General features: G+C 49.8%; 1 protein-coding gene across 11 annotated transcripts in view; it reads right to left on the bottom strand.

Moving 5' to 3' along the window:
• Nucleotides 1-8,969: 8,969 nt before the first annotated feature.
• The window catches only part of Bcor (BCL6 corepressor), a 125,777-nt gene continuing 107,227 nt past the window's right edge, over nucleotides 8,970-27,519 (bottom strand). For 5 of the 11 annotated variants that reach the window (XM_023705884.1, XM_023705885.1, XM_004645587.2 and 2 more), the window contains 10 exons: nucleotides 26,851-27,046; nucleotides 20,741-21,004; nucleotides 20,021-20,365; nucleotides 19,250-19,578; nucleotides 18,792-19,046; nucleotides 14,066-14,232; nucleotides 12,380-12,525; nucleotides 11,564-11,641; nucleotides 11,244-11,400; nucleotides 8,979-10,125 (listed from right to left, as the gene is read on the bottom strand). In XM_023705884.1, the coding sequence (XP_023561652.1) occupies nucleotides 9,834-10,125; nucleotides 11,244-11,400; nucleotides 11,564-11,641; nucleotides 12,380-12,525; nucleotides 14,066-14,232; nucleotides 18,792-19,046; nucleotides 19,250-19,578; nucleotides 20,021-20,365; nucleotides 20,741-21,004; nucleotides 26,851-27,046 (2,229 nt within the window). In that variant the 3' untranslated portion in view covers nucleotides 8,979-9,833. Of the gene's footprint in view, nucleotides 10,126-11,243; nucleotides 11,401-11,563; nucleotides 11,642-12,379; nucleotides 12,526-14,065; nucleotides 14,233-18,791; nucleotides 19,047-19,249; nucleotides 19,579-20,020; nucleotides 20,366-20,740; nucleotides 21,005-26,850; nucleotides 27,047-27,519 lie in introns of all 11 variants that reach the window. The other 6 variants (XM_023705888.1, XM_023705890.1, XM_004645588.2 and 3 more) reach the window with 4 other exon arrangements.

The following is a 27,519-nucleotide window of genomic DNA, read 5'->3' as shown; positions in this document are numbered from 1 at the left end:
TTTTTTTTTTTTTTTTTGGCAGAACTGGGATTGAACTCAGGCCCTTGCGCTTGCCAGGGAAGCATTTACTCCACTGAGCTATGTCCCCGGCCCCAAGGCTAGTCTTATATTCGCTATGTAGCCCAGGCTGACCCAGTGATCTTCCTGCCTCAGCCTCCCAAGTGCTGGCATTACAGGTATGAACCAATATATTGGGCCAGATATATGATGTGTAAATATTATTTCTTGTCTTGTGGGTTGTCTTTTCACTTTCTTGATGGCATCATTCACAGGATGAGAGTTTTTTTTTTTAAATTTTGAGAAAGTCCAAGCCAGGTTTGGTGGCACCTACCTGTAATCCCAGCTGCTTGGGAAGCTGAGGCTGGGGGACAGGATCATCTGAGCTCTCGAATTTGACCCCAGCCTGGGCAACATGGGGATACCCCATCTTGAGTGTACAAACAAACGAAAACATCAAGCAAACAGAAAATGACACAAATTAATTTTGAGGAAGGCTAGCCTATTTTTTCTGTGGGTGTTTATGCTTTGGGTACCATATCTTAAAAAGAAAAACCTGAGTAACCCGTCTTTGTTCTGATGTTGATTTCTAAGAGTTTTATAGTTCTTTGGTTTTAGTTTTTACATTCAGGTCATCAGTCCATTCGGAGTTAATCTTTATACACGGGGTGAGGTAGGGGCTGCATTTTATCTGTTTATGGACCAGTTGTTCCACTCCTGCCCCAGCATCATGATTTGCAAAACAGACTGCTCTTTCCCCCATGAAATGGTCCTGGCACTCGTCAAAAATCAGTTAACAGAGGGCCGGCCAACCAAATAGCTCAGCAGATTAAAGTGCCTGCTTAGGCAGACACAGAGGTCTGGCTGGGAGTTAGATCCCCAGGCCTGCAGTGCTTGCCCCGCCCCTGGAGCGTGCTGAGATGGCGATTGAGATTGGGCCTGGTGGTGCACGCCTGTAATCCCAGCACTTGGGAGGCTGTAGACAGGAGGATCACTACGGGTACGATCTACACAGTGAGACCCTGTAAACCCTGTAGAACCTGTCCTAAAAATACCAAAAAACCCACAAACAAACAAACAAGAAAAACAGTTAACAGCAGCCAGGGAGATAGGTCAGGGGTCTAAAGCATCTGCTTAGGCAGCAGGGGATCACAGTTTGATCCCTGGCATCATATGCCATGCCAGCCCCACCCTCAGGATGGACTGAGCCACCCCCCCCAAAAAAAAATATCAGTTAACAGTAATCCCAGCATTCAGGAGGCTGAGGCAGTAGGATCATCATGTGTTTGAGGACAGCCTGGCTACATAGCAAGACTTTGTTTTTTTTTAAAAAAAAATCAAACCATCCATCCTCAGCCAAGTGTGGTGGCACACACCTGCAATTCCAGCCCTCTGGGAGGCTGAGTCAGGAGGATCACACATTCAAGGCTTGCTTGGACAATTTAGTGACTCAGTGATACCTTTTCCCAAATTCATACAAAAGGGCTGGGGTATAGCTCAGTGTAAAGGCCCTGGGTTCAATCCTCAGTACCACAATAAATAAATATAAAATTAAAAATAAATAAGGCTGCTCACCCCACCACACCCACACAGCCTTCTTCTGAGCCCAGGCCAAGCACTGTGAGGGACGGCTGTGCTCTCTGGGGAGCTGCAGTTGGGGGGCAGGAAGGCCCGGGGCTGCCTCTCCTGTGGTGAAGGAAGCAGCAGGAGGACCACTCTGTGCATCTTATCACTTTCCTCCCAGCACTGTACACATAGATGTACCTGGAGACCACACACTGTTTACTTCTGTTATTTTGAGTACCGCACAGGCTTCAGTAGAAACTTCTGGCTCAAAGTTCCTAGCTGTGGCGTTTTCTGCCGTGGCCCTCCTCTTCCCCGCTTCTGCTTCGGGCTTCCTCCTCCTCTCCTGCTACCTGGGGCCCGCCTGTGTTTTTCCTCTCCTCCTTCCCACGTCTTTACTGACTGCTCAGAAACCCATTACAAGCTTACCGTGGTATTTTGCCTATTTTTAAACTTTATATAAATCTGTCACATACATATTCTTCGCAATTTGCCTTCTATTTTGGTCGATATTATGTTTGTGACATTTATCTGTCTTGATTGGTGCAGCTGGGGCATTGCATCGGGTTGTTTGACTCAAAGCCAATTTATTTATCTACTCATCCTGTTCGAAGACCGCCTCCCCAGAGAAGCCTTCCCTGACACAGCCACTCACCCATGACAGATTCCTTTCTTGCCTCTTTTTCCTCTTCCTCTTCTTGCTTTTGCTCTGCTTCTTCCTCCTTTAAGCAGAAATGCACCCATGGTAGCACACACATGCAATCTCAGCTACTCAAGAGGCTGAGGCAGGAAGATTGCAAATTTGAGCCAACCAGGGCAAAGACCCTGTCTCACATCAAAATAAAATAGCCCTGGCATGGTGGCGCATACCTGGAAACCCAGCACCTGGGAGGCTAAGGCAGGAGGTTAGAAGAGAGTTTGAGGCCAGTCTCTGAGCTACATGGCCAAGACCCTGCCTCCAGGAAAGAAAAAATTAAAGACAAAAAATTATAACTCTTATAGAAGGATTCTTTTTTTTGGGGGGCTGGCTCCGGCTGTCTTAAGGGCGGGGCTGGTGTGGCATGTGCTGCTGGGGATCGAACCGCAGTCCCTTGCCCCTGACTGATTTTGCTCAAGAAGGTGCTTTAGACAACTGAGCTAACCCACCAGCCCTTAAACCCTATAGAAAAGTTGCAAGAACAGTTTCATATACCATTTGCCGAGCTCCTCCAATTATGAGTATTTTTCTGTGCTTTGTCACCTGGATGTAGACTTCATTCCCAGACCATTTGGAAATAAATTAGAGGCATCATGATAATTCCCCCCTAAACATCAGAGCACAGATCTTGAGAATAAGAGCATTCTCTTATATAACCACAACGCTGCCGCTGCTGCTGCTACTCCTCCTAAGAAAATTAACATTTATTCAGTAATACCCTCTAATTTATAGTCTTTATTTCCATTTCCCCATTGACTGTAGTGATAGAAACCACATCAGGGATTGCCAAGGGTGTGGGAGGCGTTGAAAGCAGAGGGTCACGAGGGGACTTTGAGGGTGTGAGGGAACTTTTCAGGTGGAAATGTGCAATGCTTCCTCAGGAGTATTGGTTACATGAGTGTGAAACTGCCAAGACAGAACTGCACCCTTGAATGGGCGCCTTTTATTATGTGTAAGTTGTATCTCAATAAGATCAACGTTTAGAAAATGTGCCCAATAGCTGGGCATGATCGTACACACCTGTAATGCCAGCCCTCTGGGAGGCTGAGGCAGGAGGATGACAATTTCAAACCCAGTGTGGGCAACTTAAGACAGTAAGAACTTGTCTCAAAAAAAAAGTTTCAAAATGGGCTGGAAAAGCCCTGGCTTCATTCCTCAGTGCTGGAAAAATAAATGTCACGGTAGTCCCGAACAAAGGGTTTTACAGCAATGTTCTCTCCAGATCTAGGAGTCTATGAAGGTTCATACACTGCATTTGGTTGTCTTCTCTGATATGGGACGCTTACTCCTCAATATTTTGTTTCTCATGACACTGATTTTTTTTTTTTTCATGACACTGATTTTTAAGGACAACAAAAGCCTTGCAACAAAATGTCCCACGTTCTGTGTTTATCTGTTTCTTCATGATTGGATTTAGGTCAGAAATTCTTTTCCTTTTTTTTTTTTTTTTTTTTTTTCCTTTTTTCTTTTTTGTGTTACTGGGAATCCAATCCAGAGCCTTGCAAAAGCCAGGCAAGCATTCTGCCTCTCAGCTACTTCCCAGCCCTTCTATATTTTGGCCAAGTCATGTTGTTGCCCAGGCTGGCCAGCCTTCAGCCCTTAACCCTCCTGCCTCAGCCTCCCAAGTAGCTGAGGTTACAAGTATATATCACACGGCTTGCTGGGGTTCCCGTCTGCCACCTCAGGAGGCATCTAGAGCTTATCTGTCCTCCCTAGAGACCCACATGCCTTGGGCAGTTCTTTGCTAGATTGGAGTCTGACGTCTCTGTAGACAGCTCTGCTCTGGCCAATGGAGAACCACACATAGACATCAGGGTAACTTGGACCTAAACATCCCCCGGCCACCAGGCAGTCTGGGTTTCTCAGTCCCATCTCACTATGCAGTTCAGGCTGGCTTTGAGTTCACTATGGAGCCCAGGCTGGCCTCAAACTCGAAGTGGTCTTCCTGCTTCAGTCTTTTGAGAGCTGGTATTACGGGGGCGTGGTGGCACACCATGCCCATCCTTCTCAGTCGTTTTAGCAAACTGTGTTTGGAGGCCCATGTCTTGCTTAAATCTTGAGTCAGCACCTGGTAGCTAATGACCTAAGGTCTCTTCTCTCCCCGTGGTCCACATTCTTACCACACCATGTTCCCATTACCAGGGTATGTAGCACTGGCTTTCTCTTACACTGCATATGAAAGACTGTCAGAAGGGCCGGGGAGATGGCTCAGTAAAATAAGCACTTGCCTGGCAAGCGCAAGGGTCTGAGTTTAATCTCCGGTTCCACCAAAAAAAAAAAAAAAAAAAAAAAAAAGTGAAAGACGGTCAGAATGAAAACACAAATCCCACCACGAGAGTGCTGAGGAAAGCGCACGTGATTTGTGCAGTTGTATTGCACACTAAGGATTCACACCAGTGCGGACTAAATTCAAAACTTACTTAGGCTAATTCTTTGCCCATGTGGTAATGTTATCAACGTGGTACAAAGGTCCATTGGTTCCTGTTTGTATTCAAATTCAGTGTTTGCCTTTCTTCCTCTATTTGTATTTAATTTGCTTTTTAACATATTTAAATGTTCACATAGTTCAAAAGTAAAAACTATATTAACAGGCACCCAGCAAAATGAGAGCTAGCGGTGGGCTCAGCGGTAGAGCACTTGCCTAGCATGTCCAAAGCCCAGGCCCATCTCCAATATCACAAAAGGAAAACAAAACACAAAGCAAAACAAAATAACAGGGTGGGGATGTGGTGGCACATGCCTATAATCCCAGCACTTGGGAGGCTGAGGCAGGAGGATCACTACCAATTTGAGGCCATCCTCGGCTGTATAGTAAATTCAAAGCTAGCCTGAACTACACAACAAGACCTTGTCTCAAAACCAAACAAAACAAAAACCAGCAAAAATTGTGAATACAAAATAATAGCTCCAGGCCAGTCAGATAGCTCAGCAGATTAAAGCACCTGCTTAGGCTTTTGCGGGGAGATAAAGCGTCACTATGTTGCCCAGCCTGGGCCCAGACTCCTGGACTCAAGCCATCTTTCTGCCTCAGTCTCCACAGTAGCTGAGACTACAGGTACACACAACTGTGCCGGACTCCACACTTTTCTTGTGTGGTGCTAGGGATGCAACCAGGACCCTGATTGGTCAGCCTACCACCAGGCTTCACCCTAACCAGCCTCTCAGTTTTTAAAATGCGGCTAACAGACTTTTGGGGGGAGATGTAGGCCTTGTTATGTAGTCCAGGTAGGACTTGAGCTCACTGTGTAGCTCAGGCTGACCTCAAATTCCCAATCCTCCGAGGCACTGGGATTCTAGGTGTGCGCCACCAAGTCGGGCTTTGGAATGAACCATGTTTGACAGCTGAGGCTGAGGATTTCAAGTTCACTGCAGTTATCTCTCTCGCCACTGTGCAAAGTGGCCCGCCGATCCGGTGGGCGCCTCTCCAAGTTGGCTGCTGGGCCCTTAGGCACTATGCCACTGGCTTATTGTGCATGCTCCCTTCCTCTCCAAATTCTCCCCTTCCCCAAACTGGAACCAGCCATTTGGCAGGGAACTTGCTGATTTTAGAGAGGAAGGGTATTTAGAAACCATAGTCAGAGGTCTAGTGGTGCTCATGAGTTGTTTCCCAGCAGAAACTTCTTTGGGATGAAGCACACCAGCTCCTAGTGAGGTCTGCTCCCCTTCATTTGTGACTAAATCCTAGAATTCCCCCGCCCCTTGAACTCAGACCCTTGCGCTTGCCAGGGAAGTGCTTATTCTACTGAGCCATCTCCCCGGCCCCGAATCTCTCCAATTTTTATGTTCTTTCTCCCTTGACCAAAATCCTAGCTGTCAGTACCAATATGGTTTCACCTTTATCTCACAACAGGAGAGACTGAAAGCAACAACATTGGCATCATCACCAAGGATTACGAAAAAGAACGCCAGAGGCTGAGACCGGAGGATTGCAAGTTCAAGGCCAGGCCTGGAGACTTAGTGAGAGCCTGTTTAAGTAAATAAAAAGTCTGGGCATGTAGCTCAGTGGTAGTGTTCATCCTCAGCATTGCAATAACAAAAGCAAAAGAAAGGAAGAAAGAGAGAAAGAGAGAAAGAGAAAAAAAGAAACAAAGGGAAACCCCCCAACTATTTCCAACATTTCTAAAGGAACTCCAGGGGCGTAGTGGCTCGGCACGTTGTACTTACACCACATTTCTGCCCCTCCTTCTGTGCTTAGGGTACATCCACAAGACTAAATATTTGCCATGTACAAGAGATTACATTTATTTATTTACAGGCTCTGAGATAGAGCCTAGGGCCTTCACACTGAGATATATCCCTCACTCTTAATAAACTTTTGAGACAGTAACTCACTGAGTTGCCCAGCCTGGGCTCAAACTTGTGATTCTCTTGCCTCAGCCTCCTAGAGTGCTGGTAGAGCCACACCCAGTGAGTTGTCCACCCCGTGCACTCACATCCTTGGTGAGTTTTACCCTAGTCATCTTTCCACCAGGGCGACCCGTCCTTCAGGATGGTATCGAATTGTGATGGACCACACCTGCAGCGAATCGCATCGGGTCCATACTTGTGAGCTCGACTCCGATGCCCCTTCCCCTATGCCCACAGGGACTTCCTGGACATAAAGAAGCAAGCTCTTCTGGTTTGGTTCAGTCCTGGTGACCTTACACACCCCAGTTCTCCATAGCCTGTTGCTGACTACTGCAAGGGCTCTGGCAGGAAGGGTTCTTTTACCTTATAAGCTCTAGAAGTGTGAACCACAACCTTAGACACCTCCCACACCAAGCTCCTTACACCCCCTACACCTGCCCCTAACCTGGTGGGAGGGTGTCTCACCTGCCTTTTTGGCTTAATAACACAAGGCATCAGGTGTGGGGGCACACACCTGTAATCCTAGCACTCGGGAGGTTGAGGCAGGAGAATCAAATTCAGGCTCATCCTGACTTTGTGAGACCCTGCCCCCCACCACAAATGTAAAAGGGTGCTGGATTCAAACCCATAGTACTGAAGAACTGAACAGAATGACCATCTTCACTGAATATAGAAACTTCAGGTGGCCTTGGGATCCTGTTTCCTCCAGCCCAAATACACAGAGTCACACACCTTTTGAGTTTTACTATTTCTTTGTTGCTGTTTTGAGGCAGGATTTCGCTACTATGCAATCCAGGGTAACCTTGACCTCCAGCAATTCTCCTGTCCTAGCCTCCCTAGTGCTGTGATTACAGGTGTGCACCACAAAGCCCACAAAGCCCAGCCCAGCTTTGCTCTCTCTCCAACGGGTCCCTAAGGAGGGGCCCCTTGTCGCCTAAGGTGGCTCCTCTAGTCCTCTTGGTTCAGTCATTTCTGCACAGATGTTTTGCTGGACTTGCTATCTGCCTTTGTTATTTCTTTACTTTCACTTGTTTGAGGTGACTTTCTAAAACACAAATGTTCAGCAAACTATTAGCAGAAGTTAACTGCACAGCAAGGCAGAGTGTGCTGGCACAGGATGACAAGAACTTCTCTATGTGTAGAATGCTTGGTTTTAGTGGAAATTTTTTATCAGAAAAATTAATAAATCAAAAACAGTGTCAGAGCCGGGGACTTAGCTCAGTGGCACAGCACCTGCTTGGCAAGAGTGAAGTCCTGAGTTTGAGTTCCAGTTCCCTCCCCCCAAAAGCAAACAATGAAAGTGTCAGCTGCCTTCTGTCTCCGGCATTCATTGCAAGTCACTTGGTGCCTGATTTCCCAAACAAAAGCCTCTCTGCATTAGTTACATGACCAAGTTGGGTTCCTCCTCAACTGCCCTGTGGGCTCTCCCACCCCAGCCCTAATCTGCCCTAGCCTAGTACAGGATGGGGAAGCACCCAGGGCATTCTGAGCACAAATGGATGTAATAAAGGACTTGGGTGCTGAGGCGGCCTCTCAAGGGCTAGAGAACAAGTCAGGAGCAACCACAGAGACCTGGTGTTCAAGAACAATCTGCTGAAGCTGTCATTCAGGGATTAGGAAGCTGCCACTACCACGGCCGTGTTGCACCTCATCATCCACAAAACTGAAGGCCAAGTGCTCGAATGCTGGGTCCTACCACCAGCAGGCAGATCTCCCTGACCTTTCCTGTTTTACACTGGTAGGGATAGGCCATGGGGCCTTGTGCATGCTAACCACCCACTTCACCACTGAGCTATACCCACAGCAGCCTCTCATCAGCATATGAGATGGTAGGAGGATGCCTCTACCTCTGGCTGCCTTCCCAGCTAGACATGCCTACAGGAACCTAGCTGCAAGGGAGCCACACAAGGGAGAAATCTTCAGCTTTCAGCCTCTGCAGTGAAGGTCAGATTTTAACAAGAAATGGGGCAGCAATCAATCATGTGCAGCACCCAAAGCAGATAATACTGGAAAAAGTAAGAGTAGCAGACAGCTTGATGGTCTTGGCCTTGACCAAGAGGGCAAGCTAGCTAAGGTGACAGAACACAGAGAAGCCCAGAGGCCAAGAAGTGATACCACCAATGGGGGATTTTAGCAAAAGTTCTGCTAATGACCAGGAGTGGCCATGATGTGAGTGTAGTAGGTCAAGGTCAAGGACAAAGGCAATGGCAAGCCTGCCAGAGAACATCAAAGGAGACTGGGGGAGAGAAAGAATGGAGAGATGGACCATCCAAGAATTGGGCCATTAGAATAGGGCCTACAGATCACATCTGGATTTAATTAACGACCACAGTAATGCTTTGGGAACACACAGAACACAAGGCACTTCAATTTCCTCCTTTTTTCAACAGGTTTATTGCCTTTTAAGAAAATTTTTGTAAAATATAAATACAAAGGCAGAGAATTTACTTACAAAGTTAAAACACAGATTTCAAACATAAACACACAATTCAGAAAATTTTAGTTTTATGTACATTTTCAAGCAACCTCAACATATTATGTTAGTTTTCAATATTTTACAGGGTACAGAAAAAAATAGCTCAAAGTCTTCTTTAAATAAGAGCATAAAATGTTTAAACATATAAACAATCCGGTTTGATGCGTGAAAACTAATTTCACAGCTTTAAATTAGGATATAAAAATTTCATACAATTAGTTGTTGTGTGTGGATATGGTTTGAATTTATATTACACACCACTGGATTACAACCAGCAGCATCTACCTGGCCCGAGCAGGTACTCTGTAAACAAAACATAAAGGTACAACATCACCAAATGTCTTCACCCAATCTGCTTCCCCAAACCAACCACACAGTTCTGACCACACACTACAGTTATGGCCTTTGTCACCAGAGCTTTGTATGAAATTTTGAGTCAAAGCATGGAGCTCCTTTTCTTTTTTTCTCCTTAAAAAAGAAAAGAAAGACATGTTCCAAGAGAAAACAAACATACACATCTGAAAGCATGTGTGGGTTGAAAAATAAAGTAACATAACAATTTTATAAAAACGGACTTAAAAGTTTAAAAAGAAAAGAACAGGTTTCTAAGTCCTTCTGACTGGAGTAATTTCTCTTATATAAAGAAGAGATCTTTTCATATGTAATAGTGTCCTTTCTTTACAGAAATAGTCGTGTTATGACACATATACACAAGGATTAACACTATAACACACTGTACACTGGCTCCGGCGCTCACCAGTAATCATCTGAGACCATGTCGCTGGGGTGCAGCCACTCCACTGAGGAGCCCAGGAGGGTCTGCAGCTCGTTGGTGAACTCCACCAGGTCCAACAGCTCCTTGCTTTCTGGGTTGAAGGCCTCCAGGTCTTTGGAGCAGGAGAACAAGAGGCTTGCAGAAACCTGACGGTACAGCTCCGCCTCTGCGATGGTGACAATCTCCACATTGGGAAAATTGCAGCGGAATATTCGGGAGGACATCTTTAATTTCTTAAGCACGTCTGAGAGCAGGAGCCAGTTCCGTGGCCTGAAAAGCAGAAAGGCAAGTGGTTGGAGTTCTGAGCAAGATGAAAAAGTATTTCTGCTGGGCATGATTGTACATGCAGGAGGACTGGTGTGAGTTCGAGGTCAGCCTGCACTACAGCAGGAGCTCAAGACCAGCCTAAACTGCATAGTGAGACCCTGTTTCAAAGAGCCAAAAACAAAAAAATAAAGCATTCCCAATTATTACTTAGCACTCCCAAGCTAGTCTCTCCCAGCGAGCTGGGTCAGCTCCCTTCTGCCTGGAAACCCTGAACATTTAGGAGGAAGGAACTGAGTGATGCAGCCTCATGGAGTTCATCAGCAGTGGAAATTGCCAGGGAAGAGTTCCATTCGCCCAGCTTGTGTCACAACTTGGTCTGTGCCTCAGGGCTCTGTGGTCAGTGGGAGAAGTCAGTCTGCCTGCACCCCTCCCCTTCCCCTCAGAGCCTCACTGGCCAGAGCGTTACAGACACACGAGTGACTCGCCTTTCCATCACTACCCATCGATCCCTTCCTTAATGACACATGGGGGGGGGGGGGGCCACATGCTGAGCTATATGTACTTCCCCTACTTTTGAGACACAGTCTCACCAAGTTGCCTAGGATATCCGAGCTCAAACTTGCAATCCTCCTCATAACTCAGCCTCTTCAAATTCTGGGACTGCAGGGTTGTACCACTGTGCCCCGGTTTTAACAACTGTCCACCTCTTTTGTGGTACTGGGTATCAAACCCAGGACCTCCTACATATCATACAAGTGCTCTACCACTGAGCTCTATCTATCTCTGGCCCAACTGGCCTAATCTTACATGAGAAGGCAAGTGAAACCTTAGTGACGTTTAGGATACTTCACATGTCTGAGAAGGCCCCTGAAGTATGCAACATGCTGAGGCCTGCAAAATGCCAGCCACCAACTTCCAATGACTCAGGCCTCGCCCCGGCCCCTACTGGGGACTGCAAAGCCAATGGGTGCCACCCCTTTCTGGATGGGACTTGCATTACTCAGGGTCAGTGGACATGTAAGACCCAACAGCCCACCCTCAGCAGCTTCTGGCGGTCTCTAACTCCTGCTACCCCAGGAACAGCTCTTGCTAGTTTTCAACCACACAACCGCCATGCTCACCCCTGAGCGACGGACACTTGAATATTGTAGCACGGCAAGAGAGGGCTTTCCGAAAACTCAAATTCAAACATGTCACTGTAGGAATCGTCACCATCATCCTGGTCTTCCGGTCCTGGGGGATTTGCTAAAACTTCATATCCACTTTCATCATCTGGCTCTAATGTAGAACAAACAAGAGAGCTACAGTAAGAGTTCAGCTGTCACAAACAGACTATTTGCCAGCTGAGTGCTGAGCCCAGTGCCCACCACCCCTTCATCGGCACACTACACAATGCTTGAACCCACTCACTTCCCGCAGAACTTAGAACAATGCTGCTCACCACACACAGAGCTGCCGTAGAAGTCCCACGCACCACTGGAGTCATCCTCACTGCGACCCTGTAGGTCATTTAAATAATCTGCAGAGAATTGAGGGGAAGAGAGCGAGAGAAAACCTACTGGTGAGTACAAAAGGCTGGATGCCGAGACAACTTTCCATAGGCATCTAGGATAGGCTGCTGCACGTTCCTGTCCTCCCCACCCTATGCATCATGGTGCAATTCTCTGAAGCCCTGTCCTCTCCATTATCTGACCAAAGCCGTCCACAGCCTGAGGGAGGGGTCAGCCTGGACCACCAAAACAGAGCTGGACTGGCAAGTGAGGAACCTTTTCAGCCTTCATAGGCAAAGACAAAGTAGCTTTCTATTTACGTACCTCTTCTCTGCTACACTAAGAGGCTTCTTCCAGGAAGCGCCACTTAAGGTAAATAGGGGTGAGTCACAAGGTATTAGTGGCATAGTGTCCAATAAGGAATTTAACTACAGGTGCTTGACATTCATGAAAACCTTGTGTCTCTGCTTCAGGGATCTCATAACACCTGGGCCTTAAAACATGGGTCACCCTTTGACCAATTACCAAGACTCCTAATGTAAACACCAGACCCATCTTAAATGAAAGTTGCATTTGTAGAAAACACTATTATAAAATCTTTTAAAAATTAGGAAGAAGAGATTCAATGTCAGAACTCTAGCCTTTTGATTTGTGCCCTGTGCCACGGCAGCCTAAAGAATCTAGCCATCACCTAACTCTCCCTCTGAGCCATACCCTCAGCCCGAAGCAGCTATTAGAGTAAGGCTACCCTTTGAACTTTATCATACCTGTGAGAAACTTTTCCATGAGCTCGCTGTGCGTCATTTTCATGATGGTTCTACCTGAGTACGTAGCCAAAGTAGGGTCAGCACCATAGGAAAGAAGCAAGCGGACAATTTCCAAGTGGTCGTTCTCCACAGCGTCATGGAGAGGCCTAGAAAGAGGCGCACCGTGTTAAGCTCATGCAGGTTGCCTCCTAAGCAGTCTTATCTAGTGACAAGCTAAAAGCAGGCACATGTCCCTCAGATGCTGACCCTCCTGGGTGCGATGGATGTGCAATGTCGTCACCATTGCAGGTGGAACTGAGGCATGGTGATTGGTCAAATGTCAAGCAATGAGTTACTCTGCTATTTCAACATCTCCAATTCTTAACAGGGCCAAAGAAAAGGGTATCTCAAGTTTAATATTCAAACGCCAGTGTATCTTACTCCCAGGCTTAAGGAAAAGTTCAAGTCTAAAACAGAAATGTTTTCAATGAACTTAAGTGGTGGCAGACCATGTGAAGATAACTTATGGGGGCTTAAAAAAAATTCCATTACAGAACTCAACACAACAAGCAACTGTCGGGGGCCTGCCCCTTAGCTCAGTTCTTTAAGTGGCTGCTTCAACAAAGCAGTTAGGCTCAGGTTGCTGTGGTTCGATCCCCACAAAACAAGACAGCCAGTCATGCCTTGAAGGCATTCGGCTCAAAAAAAACCAAAAAAACAAAAAAACAAAAAAAACAAGCAACTGTGATACCGCAGGGTGTGGGGCTGCCTGTTTTAAATGAGGTAGAGAGAAGTGGTTAGCAGAGACTCTGGGAGCACCTGACAGCGAATGCACACCATGAGGTGATGGGGGTGGGTGGGTGGGGGCGTGAGGAGGGTCCTACCAGCCCATCCTGTTTTTTGTTTTAAATGTATTTGGTACAGGGTCTCACTATGCAGCTCTGATTTATAGCGATCCTCCTATTTTCAGTGTCCCCAGCACTGGGATTACAGATGTGTGCCACCACACCCAGTCTCGGTGGCTGGCTCAGTGCACCTTGGGGCGGGGCCAGTGGGGCTGATAGTGCCAGGGATCAAACCCCAGTCCTGGCATTTGCCTAAGCAGGCGCTTAGTCCACTGAGCTATCTCACCAGCCCTTGTGCAGCCCAACCTGAAGGAGTTGGGTTTGCAACACTCAACAGACGGCACAGGGTGTGCCTAGCTCACAGAGAACCCTAGCTCCCTGTCAACACGCCCTTCCAAAGCCAGGAAGATGCCTTGTGCTAACTCAGATCTGGGTCTCTGACCAATAAACTGAGGTCAAAGATAGGCTGAGTGGGGGCCTGGTGTGTGGGTGGTGACAGCAGGGCCTGCAGAACCAGTGGAGGAGGGGCAATTGGTCCTCTGTCTGTCCCGCAGGCCTTTCAGTCACATGCGGTTTCAGCAGTGGTTTCATAGGTGGTGGTAAACAGTCTAGGGTTGTAAAAGGCAACACCCCAGCACTCAGGCTACTGTGCCGCTTTCAGAGGCTTTGGTCCACGGCAAAACGGCAGGCCAGGCCGAGGCTGGAGCATGATGTCTACATGTGCCAGAGTGCTGTGTGACTCAATTATAGAACTGAACCAGTTCTATTCATTGTATTTTTCTTCCTAGGCTTTCCACACACCCAAGCCATGGTCTGTACCCTGACAGGGCCAGCCGAAGAACAAGACACACCACGCACGGACCTGGTTCCATCCTGGGCACTGCAGTTGACATCAGCACCATACTCAAGGAGGTGTCGAACAATGTTGAGCCATCCCCTGGCACAAGCCTCATGTAGGGCGCAGTAACCTGCATTGTCACGATGATTGACATCACAAATCTTGTTCTCTAGGCAGTATAAGACCACTTCCTGTGGGGAGGAGACAAGGAAACACCACTGGATCAGCACTCAACAACCACAGGAAAGAATCTTCTTCATAAGAGGTCTAAGACATATGCCCTGAGGCCTGAGAACCCACAGTGGCTTGGTGATGGGGACAGTCATCCTCAGGCTCTGCAGCCTGGTTGGTGACAGACAGAAACCTGTCTCTCAGCCCAGCTGCCTGGCCCTAGGCTACTTATGATTCAGTTCCTTAAAGCTTCCATCTCCTCTGGAGGAATGTCAGGAAGTCTGCATCGGACTGCGAAGGCATCAATAGAAGGCCACTCTGCTTACTTACTGCTGGCACAGGGAGGACAGAGAGCTTCCTCTGTACAAGGGCATGCTTGTTTGGCCAGGCTGCTGCTAGGCAATAGATGTGGAGGAAGACACTGGGTGAGTGGGAGAAGGAAGGTCCCTCAACCCAGGAGGTCAACTAAGGATTGAAGTTCCCATGAGAGATCTAGCAGCGGAGACAGGGCATAAGACCTCTGGAAGCAAGTTCCAGAAGGCACGCGCCTGTAATTCCAGCTACCCACCAAGGCTAAGGCCAGCTGAAGCATTTCAGGGAGCTCCTATCTCAAAATAAAAGATACAGTGGGCTGGGGACACAGCTCGGTGATGGAGCACTTGCCTAGCATGTAAATGTCCCAGACTCAAAAAACCAGCAGTTACAAAAACGAGGGGGTGGTAGTTTGGGGGTACACTTTCCATGAAGAAATGACAGAGGGACTTAGGGTGCAACTCACTGTTGGGAGATTTTTTTTTTTTTTTTTGCCTTGCATATGCAAGGTCCCAGATTTCTTCCCCAGCACCACAAGAGACAAAAAGAATTCACACAATGGCTTCAAATCCTCCCTGCCCTCTTTCACCTGACCCCCCCCATCCATGTAATATTCTCCTATTTACCTAAGTGAATGATGAGAACCTGACAGACTACATATGGAAGGTCTACACATTTCAAAAAAATAAAACACGGCTTTCCTTCCCTCTTCGCAGAACGTGCTCTGTGTCAACAGTTTGCATGAGAATCACTGTTATTAATCTTACTTCTTTAGTATGTTAAAATATTAATATGAACTGTTCCCAGTAAGCAGAGCGGTAATTTATTCAATGTTTTATTACCTTGATTAAGAAAGTTTTCAAACACATAGAATAGTATCTGCCACCAGAAAACAGGTCACACTGTTTTCCTCCAAGTCATGCCTAGCAGAACTGCCAGGCTCAGGCAATGGGTGGGGGTGTGTGTGTGAGTGTGTGTGTGTGTGTGTGTGCATGCGCAGGTGGCCAAACACAGGGTCCTCTGGGAAAGGGGAGCCCTGTGGGTCACAGTGGGCCTCCCTTTGTGACAACTATCAGGGAATTCATCTGTGAGACCTAAAATAGGTCTTATTCTGGCCACCCAGAGATTTGAGGTGCATCTGAAAAACCTCCTGAGCCATTTTCTGGGACAGGTCAGTGCAAGGTGAGCATTCACCTGGTGCGAACTAGAATGTCCTGCACCCCCCTCAGCAAACCCTCGGCCGCATGCCGGCAAGCCTGGCCACTCACGTGTTGCTTCAGGTCACTACTGCAGCTCCCTTCCAAAACAAGGGCAGTAAGAGAGAGAAGGCATGCCCACAGAAGCATTTCTTCCTTCAGGTCCTAACCTGCCAGAAAGCCCACAATCCTTTGAGCTCCCAGGCCACCTGCCCGGAGCACTGGTATCCAGGATACCGCATGAAGCCGCTGCTCTTTTAGCAGGTCCTCACTAGCCAGCCTCGAGTGGATGGCTGCAAGCTAATGAGTTGTGTGCCCCAGCCGGAGAGAGGCCTGGTCACGTGACTCTGGGATCAGCTCTGAGCGCCACCGACTGCTGTGCGTAGATCAATTTACCCAGATCCCGGCGGCCTGCCTGGTGTCCTCTCGACTCAGAGTTTATTTGTTCTGACAATTACGGCCTTCACCTGGAAACCTTCATCGCTACCAGGGCTGATTTGAGGGAACACAGAAACGAAAGGACGTCGAGGTGGAAGGGTAAGTCAACTTTTCCTGGAGGACAGCAGGAAAGGTGGCAGTAACCCAGCCTCCAGCAAGCCCACACTCCGGACTCCATGGCCCACCCCATTCAACACTGTCCATCCCATAGGAGTGGCTTTCTGTGTCTCCTTGGTGGCTGGGGGAGGAAGAGAGGAAGATGGTGGTGCTGTCACGAGATGCTTGCTGGGTAAGCGAGGCCTGGAGTGGGGAACCTCAGGTTCAATTAACAGAAGTGCTAGACCTGTCACTCGGGCCATTTGGAACCTGGTCCTCCACGAAGACTCAAAGACCCAATCCACGATCCCAGTTAGAGGGCTCAGGGCCAGCTAGGAACTGCATTCCCGAGGCTGAACCTCTGCAGGGGTCCCGTGGGCTGGTGACATTCTCTTTGCTCAGGTGTGGGCAGGGCCACATATGTAGGATTACTGCCAGCAACAGAGGATGGCAAAGATGACAGACAAACATGCCTACCCCCCAGATTTCTTGGTTGATTTTGTACGCTAGAAAGAGGAGCAACTGAAGGCCAGCCCACCCACTCCCAAACAAAATCAAACTGTTTTTGTTGGACAATTCTGTTAAACAGCTATAAGCCGAATGCCATTAACCGCAAAATGTAACCATAAAGGCCATAAACCCGACATTGTTAATTAATTAAATGCCTCATTAACTTTTTTAAAAACATGATTTATTCAATTCATAGAAAATTTAACCATCACCACTAAATGCACAAGCATGTGGTTGCACGTCGGCATTTTCACCTCCTTAGCGGGAGGGGAAGGTGGACCCAGCCTTTCGGTGGCCTGTTCGAGACCAGTCTGAAGAGAGGCGGTTGTTTCTAAACCTCAGGAGCCAGGTTAGCACAATACAAAGCTCAGGCAGCCTTTTGATTGCACGTGGCATCTTTACCATAGCAGGAAGCAAGCAAGAGCAAAGACTTAACTTCTAAAAAATTCTCCCAAAGCTGGGTGTCGAAAAGGCAGCTTAACCGGGAGAAGCAAATTGTCCTTCCACCTTACCACTAAGGTTTCATTTGCTACAGCTGAAAGACTCGTCATCCTAACAGTTTACATTCTGCCTAAAGAAAGCGGAGCAAGGTGGGGGCCCCGTGAAATTTCCATGCTGAAAACTACACTTGAAACTACATCTGAAGGGGACAAGAAAAAGGTTGTCCTTATATAAAATTCCTTAGGCTGGGATAGGCTTGAGAGTCTAAAAAGTATAGATCATCTATCTGCTCCTTGGCCCAGGCCTTAGACCCACTGGCTGTAGTAGGAAAACTATTCCATAGAGGACCCAGAAGGGTCTTTTAATTTTCGAGGTCTCTGGGCACAAAAGGTCAAGACTGGTAGGAATGATGCCAAGATCCCAAGCCGGCCAGAAGCCTCCCCGCTCCCTCCCCCACAGGACTCTTTACTGGAAGCGCGAGTCCTCAGTCAGTGGAAGTCAGCCCTGCTGGCTGAAGGGAGCTCTGGCTGCCTGCATGTCCCCTAGCCTCTCTGTGCTGCTGCTTGCAGGTTATGGGAAGGCAACTGGGTGCCACTTGGGTCAAAGTCACAGGGAGGCAAGCTAATCAATCACCAAATCCTTCCAGAGAATTCTCTCAGGGATAATCCAGACAGCCCCCAGAAGACATAGTTCAAATCACGGCACACACAACCCAAACACTGTGTTTGTGCTTTAAAAACTGTCCCATGAGTGACAGCCAGCATTCAACTTCAGATCCAAGTGCCAATGACAGCAGCTGGGTCGGGGTGTGGGAGCCCGTGTGGATCCTGCCTGCCACCGCACGCTCCTCTAGGACTGCATACTAAGGAGGCGGAACACTGTTTCATTCTCATCCTCTAGCTGCCAGAGGGTTAGTGGCAGCATAAAAAGTGTCTCAGCTCTGCAGGCTACTGCACAATTCCAACCAACAGGTATGCAGTGGGGTCACTTGGGTAGAGGGAAGGATCTATCTTCAGGAGGGCTTGAACTGTGGAAAGAGCCACTCCAATGGGAGGCAGTCCTGGGCAACGGCCGGGAGAGGTGGTGAGGCTGGGCTTTGGAGTCGTTTTGCTGCATCATCTGTTCAAGTCAGTTAAGCCCCCAGAACACATAGTCCAGCACTGGCTCATGTGAGCTATGGGCCAGAAGCGACCTTCCCCTCTCTTGGCCAGAACACCCTGGTAGTGCCACCTGAACCCTCCACCTGCAACAGCACAAACATGCCGAAAGAGCGCTGGTTGCTTCTCTTCTCCTTGCTAATCAGAATCCAAGTGGACTTGTTAGAACTCCCCCAGTTGCCGAGCCTTGGGCTGTCAGACTTTCTAGCAGAGGTAAGTGAGCAAGCCTAGAGGAGGCCAGAGCAGCCTACCTGCCCGGACATGAACCGAACACCAGAGAGGTCTTTCTTTCGTAGCAAGGCTGAACACTGACCGAGCCACCATAGACTGCAGCCAGAGTGCTGGACTCTGCTTTCCCAGCCCAAGCTAGTAGTGCGCTTGCACCCTGTCAGGACTGAGTACACGGTGCTGGAGGATGAGGACACTTACCTCGTAACCGAGCCGGGCTGCGCGCTGCAGCAGGGTCTCGCCCGCATTCTTATTGACAATGAGTCTCCGTGCCTCGGGTGGCATAGGGCGGGACGGGGTAGCCTCTGGAAGAGAGCTTGCCTGTGGCAGCTGTGTGGGTTGGGAGGCCGGTACCAATGGTTGTGGGCGGTCCAAGGGCTTTGGCTCCTGCTTGGCGGGTGACAAATCGTAGTCCGAACTGGGCTCGGGCCGCTTTCGGAATCGCCGGACAGTCACCTGTCAAGACCAGGCAATACAGCACCGTTAAGTCTGTGTCCCCTCTGACACCAGTCTCCTCCTTCCCTCCTCCCTGAATGACACTTTGGGGGGGAGGGGCCCTGCCCAAGGGGGAGGGGTTCATTCCTACTATGGTGTGAACTTTCAAACATGTCCCTCAAGGCAGGACAGGAGTGGCACATGGGAGTGGGCCCGGGAGGTACCTTGCCATCAGTGTTCTCCACGTAGTAGTCCCCCGTCAGCGACAAGCTGCGCCTGGGCTCCTCCTGAGGTAACAAGTGCTTGGTTTTGCACAGTCTCTTCCCGGATGGCTTCTCGCTGTTGTCGGTATATTTCTGCGGCAGGGAGGCAGCCTGGCAATCCTCCTCTTCGTCTGTGCACAGCACATCTGTCTTCTGGCTTTCTTTAATTTTCTGCTGTTTGGCAGGCTGCCTTGAGGCTGGCGCGCAGCTTGGCTGAGTCTGCTTTTTGCCGCTTGCATTGGTGGATGAAAGGCTCTTCATGGGCGGAGAGCCGGCGAACACAGGCAAGCCTAAATGCATCAGGGGGCGGGTGGGTGGAGGAGGGGGAGACAGAGCAGGCGTTACACAGTTGTAGCCAGGGCAGGAAGAAAAGCCCATTGTTAGCCCTGATCACTGGAGCGGCTTTAGTTTTTAAAGATATACCAATTATGTTTTCAAAGCATTAATATTTTAATTATCCCACATTCAAACGGCAAATAGGTTAACCCACAAAATGCCAAGTGGCAAGTATCTTCAAAGGGCCAGGGCTAGAGGACCGAAGCCAGCTCTTCCGCCCCCATCTGCTGGGCCAGGGTGGACTCAGCGACCAGGCAGAAGGCAGTGGGGAGGGTACAGGCAAGGGGGTGGCAAGGATGCGGGAGCACTCTGCCTGCCACTTCCTAGGCGAAGTCAACTACTGTGGCCCAGGTCTCCAGGAGCCCACTGGGCAGCCAAGGGGTAGCCTCTGCGTACCTTGTTCACTGTCACTGGATTTGAGGGACTCTTCTGACCAGCCTCTGTTGCCTTTGGCCTCTGCCCTTTTCCTGCCGGCTTTCTCCTCTGAGATGTTATTCCCCTGGGCTGTGACCTCAGGCTGAACTGCCTGGGCCACCTCCTTCCTGCTTTGGCGGCCAGGTTTGCTCTCTGCGGCTGACACCTGCTGCTCCCACCGTTCTCTAAGGTGCAGCAAGTGGCGTTGTTTTTTAGGATGGAGCCCTGTTAATTCAATGCACACCTTCAGGTTGGTCAGCTCACTATAATGTGGGTCTTCTAAGTGGTTAGAGGAACTGTTTGTCATTTCCCTCTCAGGCCAGTCATCTAATGGAGAAATAACTACAAATTAATCAAAAAGCCCCCTGGGGGGGGGAGAACAAACTGTCTTACACATCACTAATGGGGAGGGGGAAGGAAGGGGTGTGCGGTCGCTGTCTCTGCTGGCGCAGGTCACCTGTTTGTCTTTGGCCATCTCTGGGCCTGGGTGCCTACATCCAGCTTTGGGGAGAGGGAGGCGAGAGCAGCTTCCCGAAGCTGGGGGGAGGGGTGCGTGGGAATGGCAAAGCTCTGTCTACTGTGCCCCGCTGCACCCTCCCCAGCCTGTCTATAGGGCAGCGTGCTGCACATCCACACCTGTCTGTCTGCCAGGCCCACATGCACAGGCCTCCCGAGCAGGCAGCTGAAGCCGGCCAGGCTCACCTTTAGAGACACGTCTTCGTTTGGCTTTCAGCAGAGGGTCTTCTGGCAGTTCTTCCACAGTAGTCTCAGTGTGACTGCTGTCACCTGAGACTTTGCGCTTCCTGTCCAGCCGGAGAGTAGGGCTGTGCGGCAGGTCTGCAGCTGCCTCCTGCTCGGCGGGCGGCTCGCTCACAGGCGGCCTCTCCACGAAGTACTTCTCCACAGGAAGATCTTTCTCCTCTGGGGCTTCAAAGGGATCATGTTTGTTTCCAGCACTGTACTCGCCTACAGGGAAGAGAGACAAGAATGCAGGACTGAAGGTCCAAGGTGCCAAGGAGAAGGCATATTACAGGGGCAGGTGGGACAGCTATGCCCAGGACAGACTCTTCTCCAGAGACAGGGGTCTTTCTCTTTGGAAGCATGGCGCCCTGGGAAGCAGGACAGGGCTTCCCACATGTTAGGCAAGCACACTGCCACTGAGCTCTGTTCTCAGTCCTTGAAAGCACTCTTGCCTCTTAGCAGCAAGACCAACCCGGTTGGGGTGGTCCAGAAATCCTTAGGAATGTTTGCCATTTGGAAATACATGGAAGGAATAAAGAGACCAAAGAGTCCCCTTAAAATGCCATCTGCAGAAGGGATGGCAACAACGCTCATTTGGGTCAGCAGGAGAGATGATGACGAAGAGGGACCAGAGAAACAGTGCTGAGGACCAAAGCAAGTCTAGGTTCTGGATGGCAGGAAGAAGCTGGGAGGGGCCTGTCCAGCTAGGGCAGGGGCTCCCAGCTCACGCTCAGTCTCAAGCTCAGAGCGGCTGCCAGGGCTTGAGTTGGTTGTTGAAGAAGGAAATGCAGGTGCCTGAATCAAGGGGCTGCTCCCACTTCCCGTCCTAAGTTAGGGGCCCCCCGGGACATTTCGGTTATCCTACTAGGCAGTCCTCCCTCCTCACACAAGCATCTAAAACAATTTCCATCATTTTTCTAATCCTATATATCTTTTCCAGCCAGGCCAGTACTTGCAAAACTGCTCATTCCAGCCCTTTTGTCACTTCTGCTCCCCATACTTGGCCTAGTATCATCCAGCTGGGGGAGGGGGACTTTCCCTTCAACCATCCCAGCCCAATGCCACCTTCTTCTGCTCAAGCCCAAGAAATAGCTCATTGACTGTGACTGCTCCGCTACTGCATTTTCCAATACACAATCAAATACAAACGCTAACACACAATGACTGCTGTAAGGTTAAGGCGTCTGTCCTGGGCCCACCGAAATGACCCTGTACATTCCCAAGGGTGTGAGTCTAGTGTCTTGGCAGCACTGAGCTGAGCTACAGAAGTCAATTTCTAGATGAAATGATAAGCACACGCCCCACAGGCTGATCTCATCCTTCCCTTCCTTGGCCCGTTTCAAATACCACTCCTACTTCCCACCAGCCTGGCTGCACCTCATTGGCTTCTCTGAGGTGAGGGCATTTCGAGCCTTCAACAGCCATCAGCTGCAAGGCAAGCTTCACCTTGGCCTCGACTCGCCTGTGCTCTCAATGGCAAAAGGACCCAGGCAACCTCCTCTTCAAAGGAGCCCCAAGGTGGTACACGTGGGGCTGCATCTCCTCTGACAGAGGACCAGAAGTGCCTCCCTTCGGGGGTGTACCTTATGGATGGGGGAGGGGAGCTGGGGATACAGCAGCCAGGCCCTCCAGGTAATAAAGAACCACTGCAGGTCTTCACAAGTACTGCTGACCCCAGGATATGGCCCAGTCAAGCCTCCTGTCCCGGCACAGCTTGACTACAAAGATGGACAGCAGCCAGAAGACAGGCTGGCCGCCCAGACCTCTGGTCTCAGCTCCCATGGCTGCAGACAGGATAACTGTGCTTGGCTTGGCAGGGGACGATGGCTGTGGGGTCTCCTCATGCTGCCATGACCCTCTTAACCACTTTGGCCCCTTGGGCTGTAAAAAGGGACTATCGTGTGCAGCTGTTGAGGGTGGGCGCCAGTGTTCTGCCTAGGCGGGACAGGAAAAGAGGAGGGCCAGAGAAATGACTTATGCAAGGCACTCTGATACTCAGATGAGCTGGAATCCAGCACCTATATTTGTGTTTGGGGGTATCAGGTCCAGGGCCTCTGCACTGAGCCACACTGCTGCCTCTTTTGTATTATTTATTTTGAGACAAGGTCACAAGTTGCTAAGTCACCCGGGATCGGCTCAAACATGGCATCATCTTCCCCCCTTAGCCTCCCAGACTACTGGGATCATAGAGGTGCTCCACCACACCCAGCTGTACCTCCAGTACTTTAAACTTTTAAAAGTGTAGTCTTTCCCCTCTACCCTTTCACAAAGAAAATGGTTCAAGCCAGGTGTCTTCCAGGGAGAGCTGACTGGGTAATGTCACAATACCCTCCAGGGTCACTAGGCAGCAGCCTAGCCAGTGTGGGACCCAGCCAGGACGCACTGCCTGCCCACTCCACCCCAATAACTCTAGACGTGGAGCATTTTACGTTCCACTTCCTCAGCTTACACTTGAACCCCAAGTCTCATGCAGCCACCTGCATTTCCAAGTCTCACCTTTCGCAGAAGTATCTTTCTCTGGGAGCTTTTCCCCCTAAGTTCTCAGTCTCTCTTGCCAAATTCCCAACAGTGAAATAAGTTTACAGTTCGCCGACCCGACCTTTCACCACAGCTGCCACTGTCTTCTACCTACACAAAACTACCTGGCCAACCTGAGGTCACTTATTTCACTGGCTGGCGTCAGCAGGTGACTTAGGGGGACCCAGTTCCCTGCTCCCCCCTGAATCCCGAGGAGACAAGGGTAGTGGTCTTGCTCTGTGTCCTTTGGGGATTTCTATGTGGGGTGGGGAAGGGCTCCAGTTCATTGCACTGCCTGCTTCCCCATTCACGGGGATCCTGGCAGGTCAGGATGAGGAGCATTCTCTTGCTGTCCCGCAGCCAGTCCCTGCAGACTCACCAAGGGACTCCAGAAACCAAGGCCTGTGCTTGAGCTATGATCAGGAACCCTCCACTGCTCAATGTGGGGTTCACTGAAGGCAATCTGTGTCCCCCTCCCCGTGTTGTAGCTGCTTTCTCCTCCATTCTTCTCAAACCAAGTGCGGCCTCCCCCCTCCCATCTCGCTGGGTAAAAGTTCTAAGTCTCTCAAGGCCATACACTAGGGTGATTTTTCACAAGGTAGTAACAATCCTGAAGAATGCCCACCCTAACTGCCCAAGACACATATGGCCGCCTGCACACTTGGACCTCCTGCATAAGGCTAGTCCATCCACAACCCACAGGGTACCCTCTAGAGCAAAGGAAAGGGCAATCTCAGTCTCTCTTGCCAAATTCCCAACAGTGAAATAAGTTTACAGTTCGCCGACCCGAGAGAGACAGACAGGACTCCTGACCAGGATGCTCCATCACTGCTGTTACACCACTCAGTCCTTCTAAACTTGGAGCCCCCGTGCCTTTGGTCACACCATCTAGGCAGATATGGATGTGGCTGTATTGTTGGTGGTTTAACAGTTGCTCCCTGCAGCAAAACATCCCATAATTTATCATGGTTGTGCCATTGCACCGCCTCATAGAAGCATCACCGTGGCAACATTTATAAGTCGCCGTGGCAACAAAGCAACTTCACCACTACTGCAGCCATGCCCAGTGAGCCCTAAACAAGATGGGGGAGATTTGAGACTATTGCGGGGGGTGGGGGTGGGGGTGGCTGGGGATTGAACCCAAGGCCTTGATACACACAAGTAGGCAAGGGTCCTACCACTGAGTCACACCCCCAACCCCTTCTACTTTTTAAATTTTGAGACAGGGTCTAGCTAAGTTGCCCAGGCTTGTCTTGTGAGCCTCCTGCCTCAGCTTCCATAGTGGCCGGGACTTGGGTTGTATCCCACCATGCTAGGCTGACTGAGACTTTTGAGAACCAATCCCCAAGATATCAATTCCCTCTGCAGGTAGCTCTGCCTGTGAGACTCCAGACCTCTGTAGCGGAGGCCCTGGCATCTCTCTACTCCAAACTCGAAGCGGCTTCCAAAGCGTGTGAGTGCTCTTCCTCCAGCTCCCGCTTAGAAATCACCAAGCAGGTTCTAGGAGCGAGCTGGGCAGAGTGTCTGGCCAGAGACACTTATGGTCTCACATGTTCCAGGAAGAAAGGGCCAATACCTCCTTGGTCCTTCCCACCTTCAAACTGCTGCCTATGGCTCCCACCAGTGAACTCTCATGGGTATGGTGCCTCCTGACTCACTGCTCTCTTTCCACAAGGGACCCATGACTCGACCACCCACACTGCAGAGAGGAGTACTGAGAACTTGAGCCATGGTACTCGCGGCCATGCTCCCGCTGCTTAGCCAAGCCCTGCTTCCCATCTACAGGCACCTGCCGTATCCTAAGCCCCAGGTGCTTCCAGTCAAGACAGGAGCTACCTGTGCAAGAAAAGCACCCTCACTGCGCCCCCGCCCGCCCCAGCTCGCGTGGGCACAGAGCTTGACAGCCCCCCTAGCCCACCACGACACCTGTGAAGAAACCCAAAGAGACTCAGGCAGAGCTGAGTCCTGATGGCCAGGAGGACCTGGCTCCTCTGCAGCCACACAGATCGAACAACTGCTGTCCCCTAGATAATGTCGCAGTGGCAGCAGTAAAGACAACAGCTCCCTTAGGGTACAGCTCTTGATCAACCACAAACCCTGAAGCCCCAGAGGGTCCTTCAAAACTGGACTCCTTATGTCCAGCAGCCCTTACTCTATTCTCTGCCTCAGGTGACCACCGAGCCCTGCCCAAGGTGCTCCAGGAAAAGAGCCCATTGTCTGAGGTTCAGAGGGTTGCAGAGACGTGCTGAGGCCTTTGGGCACCATTTGGGCTCTACTGCCAAGGCAAACCCAGTTCCTCTGGGCGCAGCAGGCAAGAGCAAAAGGCCACAAACATCTGTGGGAAGCAGACAGGGGTGAAACCACCCAGATGTGAAAGCAAGGACAGCAGCTGCCTTGGGTCTGGCCATGCTACTCAAGAAGTACAGAAAGGTCCAGAAGCCTCGAGGGTGGCCAAGTTCCCACTCCTACCCCACACAGAAAAATGCCACCTTGCCTACTTCTCTAGTCTCTCTGAAGGAAAAAAACAAAACAAAATAAAAAACACACCAAAACCAGTTACATCTGTGTGGGAATCAAGCATGAAAAAAGCTCTGATCCCCACTTTGGTCATTAGACCACTCTGCCCAGAATCCATGCTGTGAGGTGGCGTGTAAGGTCCATCAGAGTCCTTGCCACTTGGGTAAGCCCGCATCTACTAGCAGTACAAGTGACCTTCTTCAGGTCTCACAATAAAACAGTCGGGTTCAGCTCCAGATGGGCTGCAGGGAGGGAGGGTATGTTCTGGGGAGCCAGGGACGGACAGCCAGCCTGACCGCACCTCCTCCCCAGAGCCCCTAGGCACCCAGCACTGTGCTGGTGCGCCAAGCTATGAGAGCCAACGGCACAGGCCCACATGTCTTGGAGGGTCTGGCAACCGCCCTCCTCCGTGCTCACCCACCACCAGAGTTCACCTTTACCAGTGAAGTTTCTGAGGAATGAAGAGTGAAGCCTTCTCCCATCGCTGACCCACAACACATCCTCCTGCTCCCAAACTCAAGCTCCGGGGAGGGGGGAACCTGCTGTGGGAACCGCAGTGTCCTGAGGAAGGCAGGAAAGAAGCCGTCTTTCTTGGATTCTGCTGCCAACTCCCAAGCACGGCAAATGAGCTAGACACCACTGAGACAAGTACACCTTCACCATCCTTCATCTCATGTCAGTAAAACAGGTACTCTCCATCCCTACCAGGGTGCCACTGTGGGGACAGCTGGCAAGGACCACCACTCCCACATGCAGCCCACTCCACGCCTCTGCCCCAGTGACTAGGCAGGGACTAGTGCCTCTTTACAAAAGGAGCTGTGTCCACGGAAAGCCCTTTCACAGATGCCCACTTCCATCTGGCATGATGGTCAGGAGAGTCAGTCCCACCCTCCTCTCCCCACGGGCAGGAGCAGCCAACTGGACCTTAGGCCATCATTCCCAACCTATTTCTGTTCGCCACCCTGGGCGCTGAGTAAGGACAGGGTGGTCCCAACCTTGCTGCTAGGCACGGCAAGCCAGCTGCTGGGGTTACTTACATCTCTCACTGTCATTCTGGTCAGCAATGGCCTCCTCCAGGGCGACCGACTTTGGCTTTTTGTCCTGATTTCCTTTCAACCTTTCCCAGTCGGCTGGGTTGGCTGGGTTGAATTTGCAAACCTCGGAGTCTTTGGTTGCTGGGTGGACACCTTCTCTCTCTTTCATCTCCAACTCTGAGAAGCGCATCATTGCACGCTAGAAAGAGAACGGAGACGGAAAAGAAAAAAACAACACCTTACCATAAAAGCTATTTCATGGGCCTTACACTAAAGGAAAGTAGCTTCAAAGAAAAGTTTGCCCAAAACCAACCACAATTTATGAGATACAACTCAGATATTTTAAAGTTTAACAGATAAAATGTAAGAGTATCTACTATATGGAAGTAGCCACACATTCTTTATCCGTAAAGTTGTAGAATATAGATACAGATGTGCTGTGTATGTATAGCCATACATACACTGTTGCATAAAGACAGACATTCTCTTTTGAAGGTAAATAAAACAAAACAAGAACACAATGCAAAGAAAACAAAAGAAAAACACAACAGAAGAGAAACAAAATGCACAATGAATAAAGACGACCATGGCCCACAACTTCCCTTTGTATATTTGGAAATGAAATTTAACTCAAAAGGTTTATGTAAGATTCTAGTAATAAAAATTTGAAGA

This window comes from Octodon degus, unplaced genomic scaffold (genome assembly GCF_000260255.1).
Source record: "Octodon degus isolate 3935 unplaced genomic scaffold, OctDeg1.0 scaffold00232, whole genome shotgun sequence".
NCBI lineage: Eukaryota > Metazoa > Chordata > Mammalia > Rodentia > Octodontidae > Octodon > Octodon degus.
This window is presented reverse-complemented; position numbering and strand designations above follow the sequence as displayed.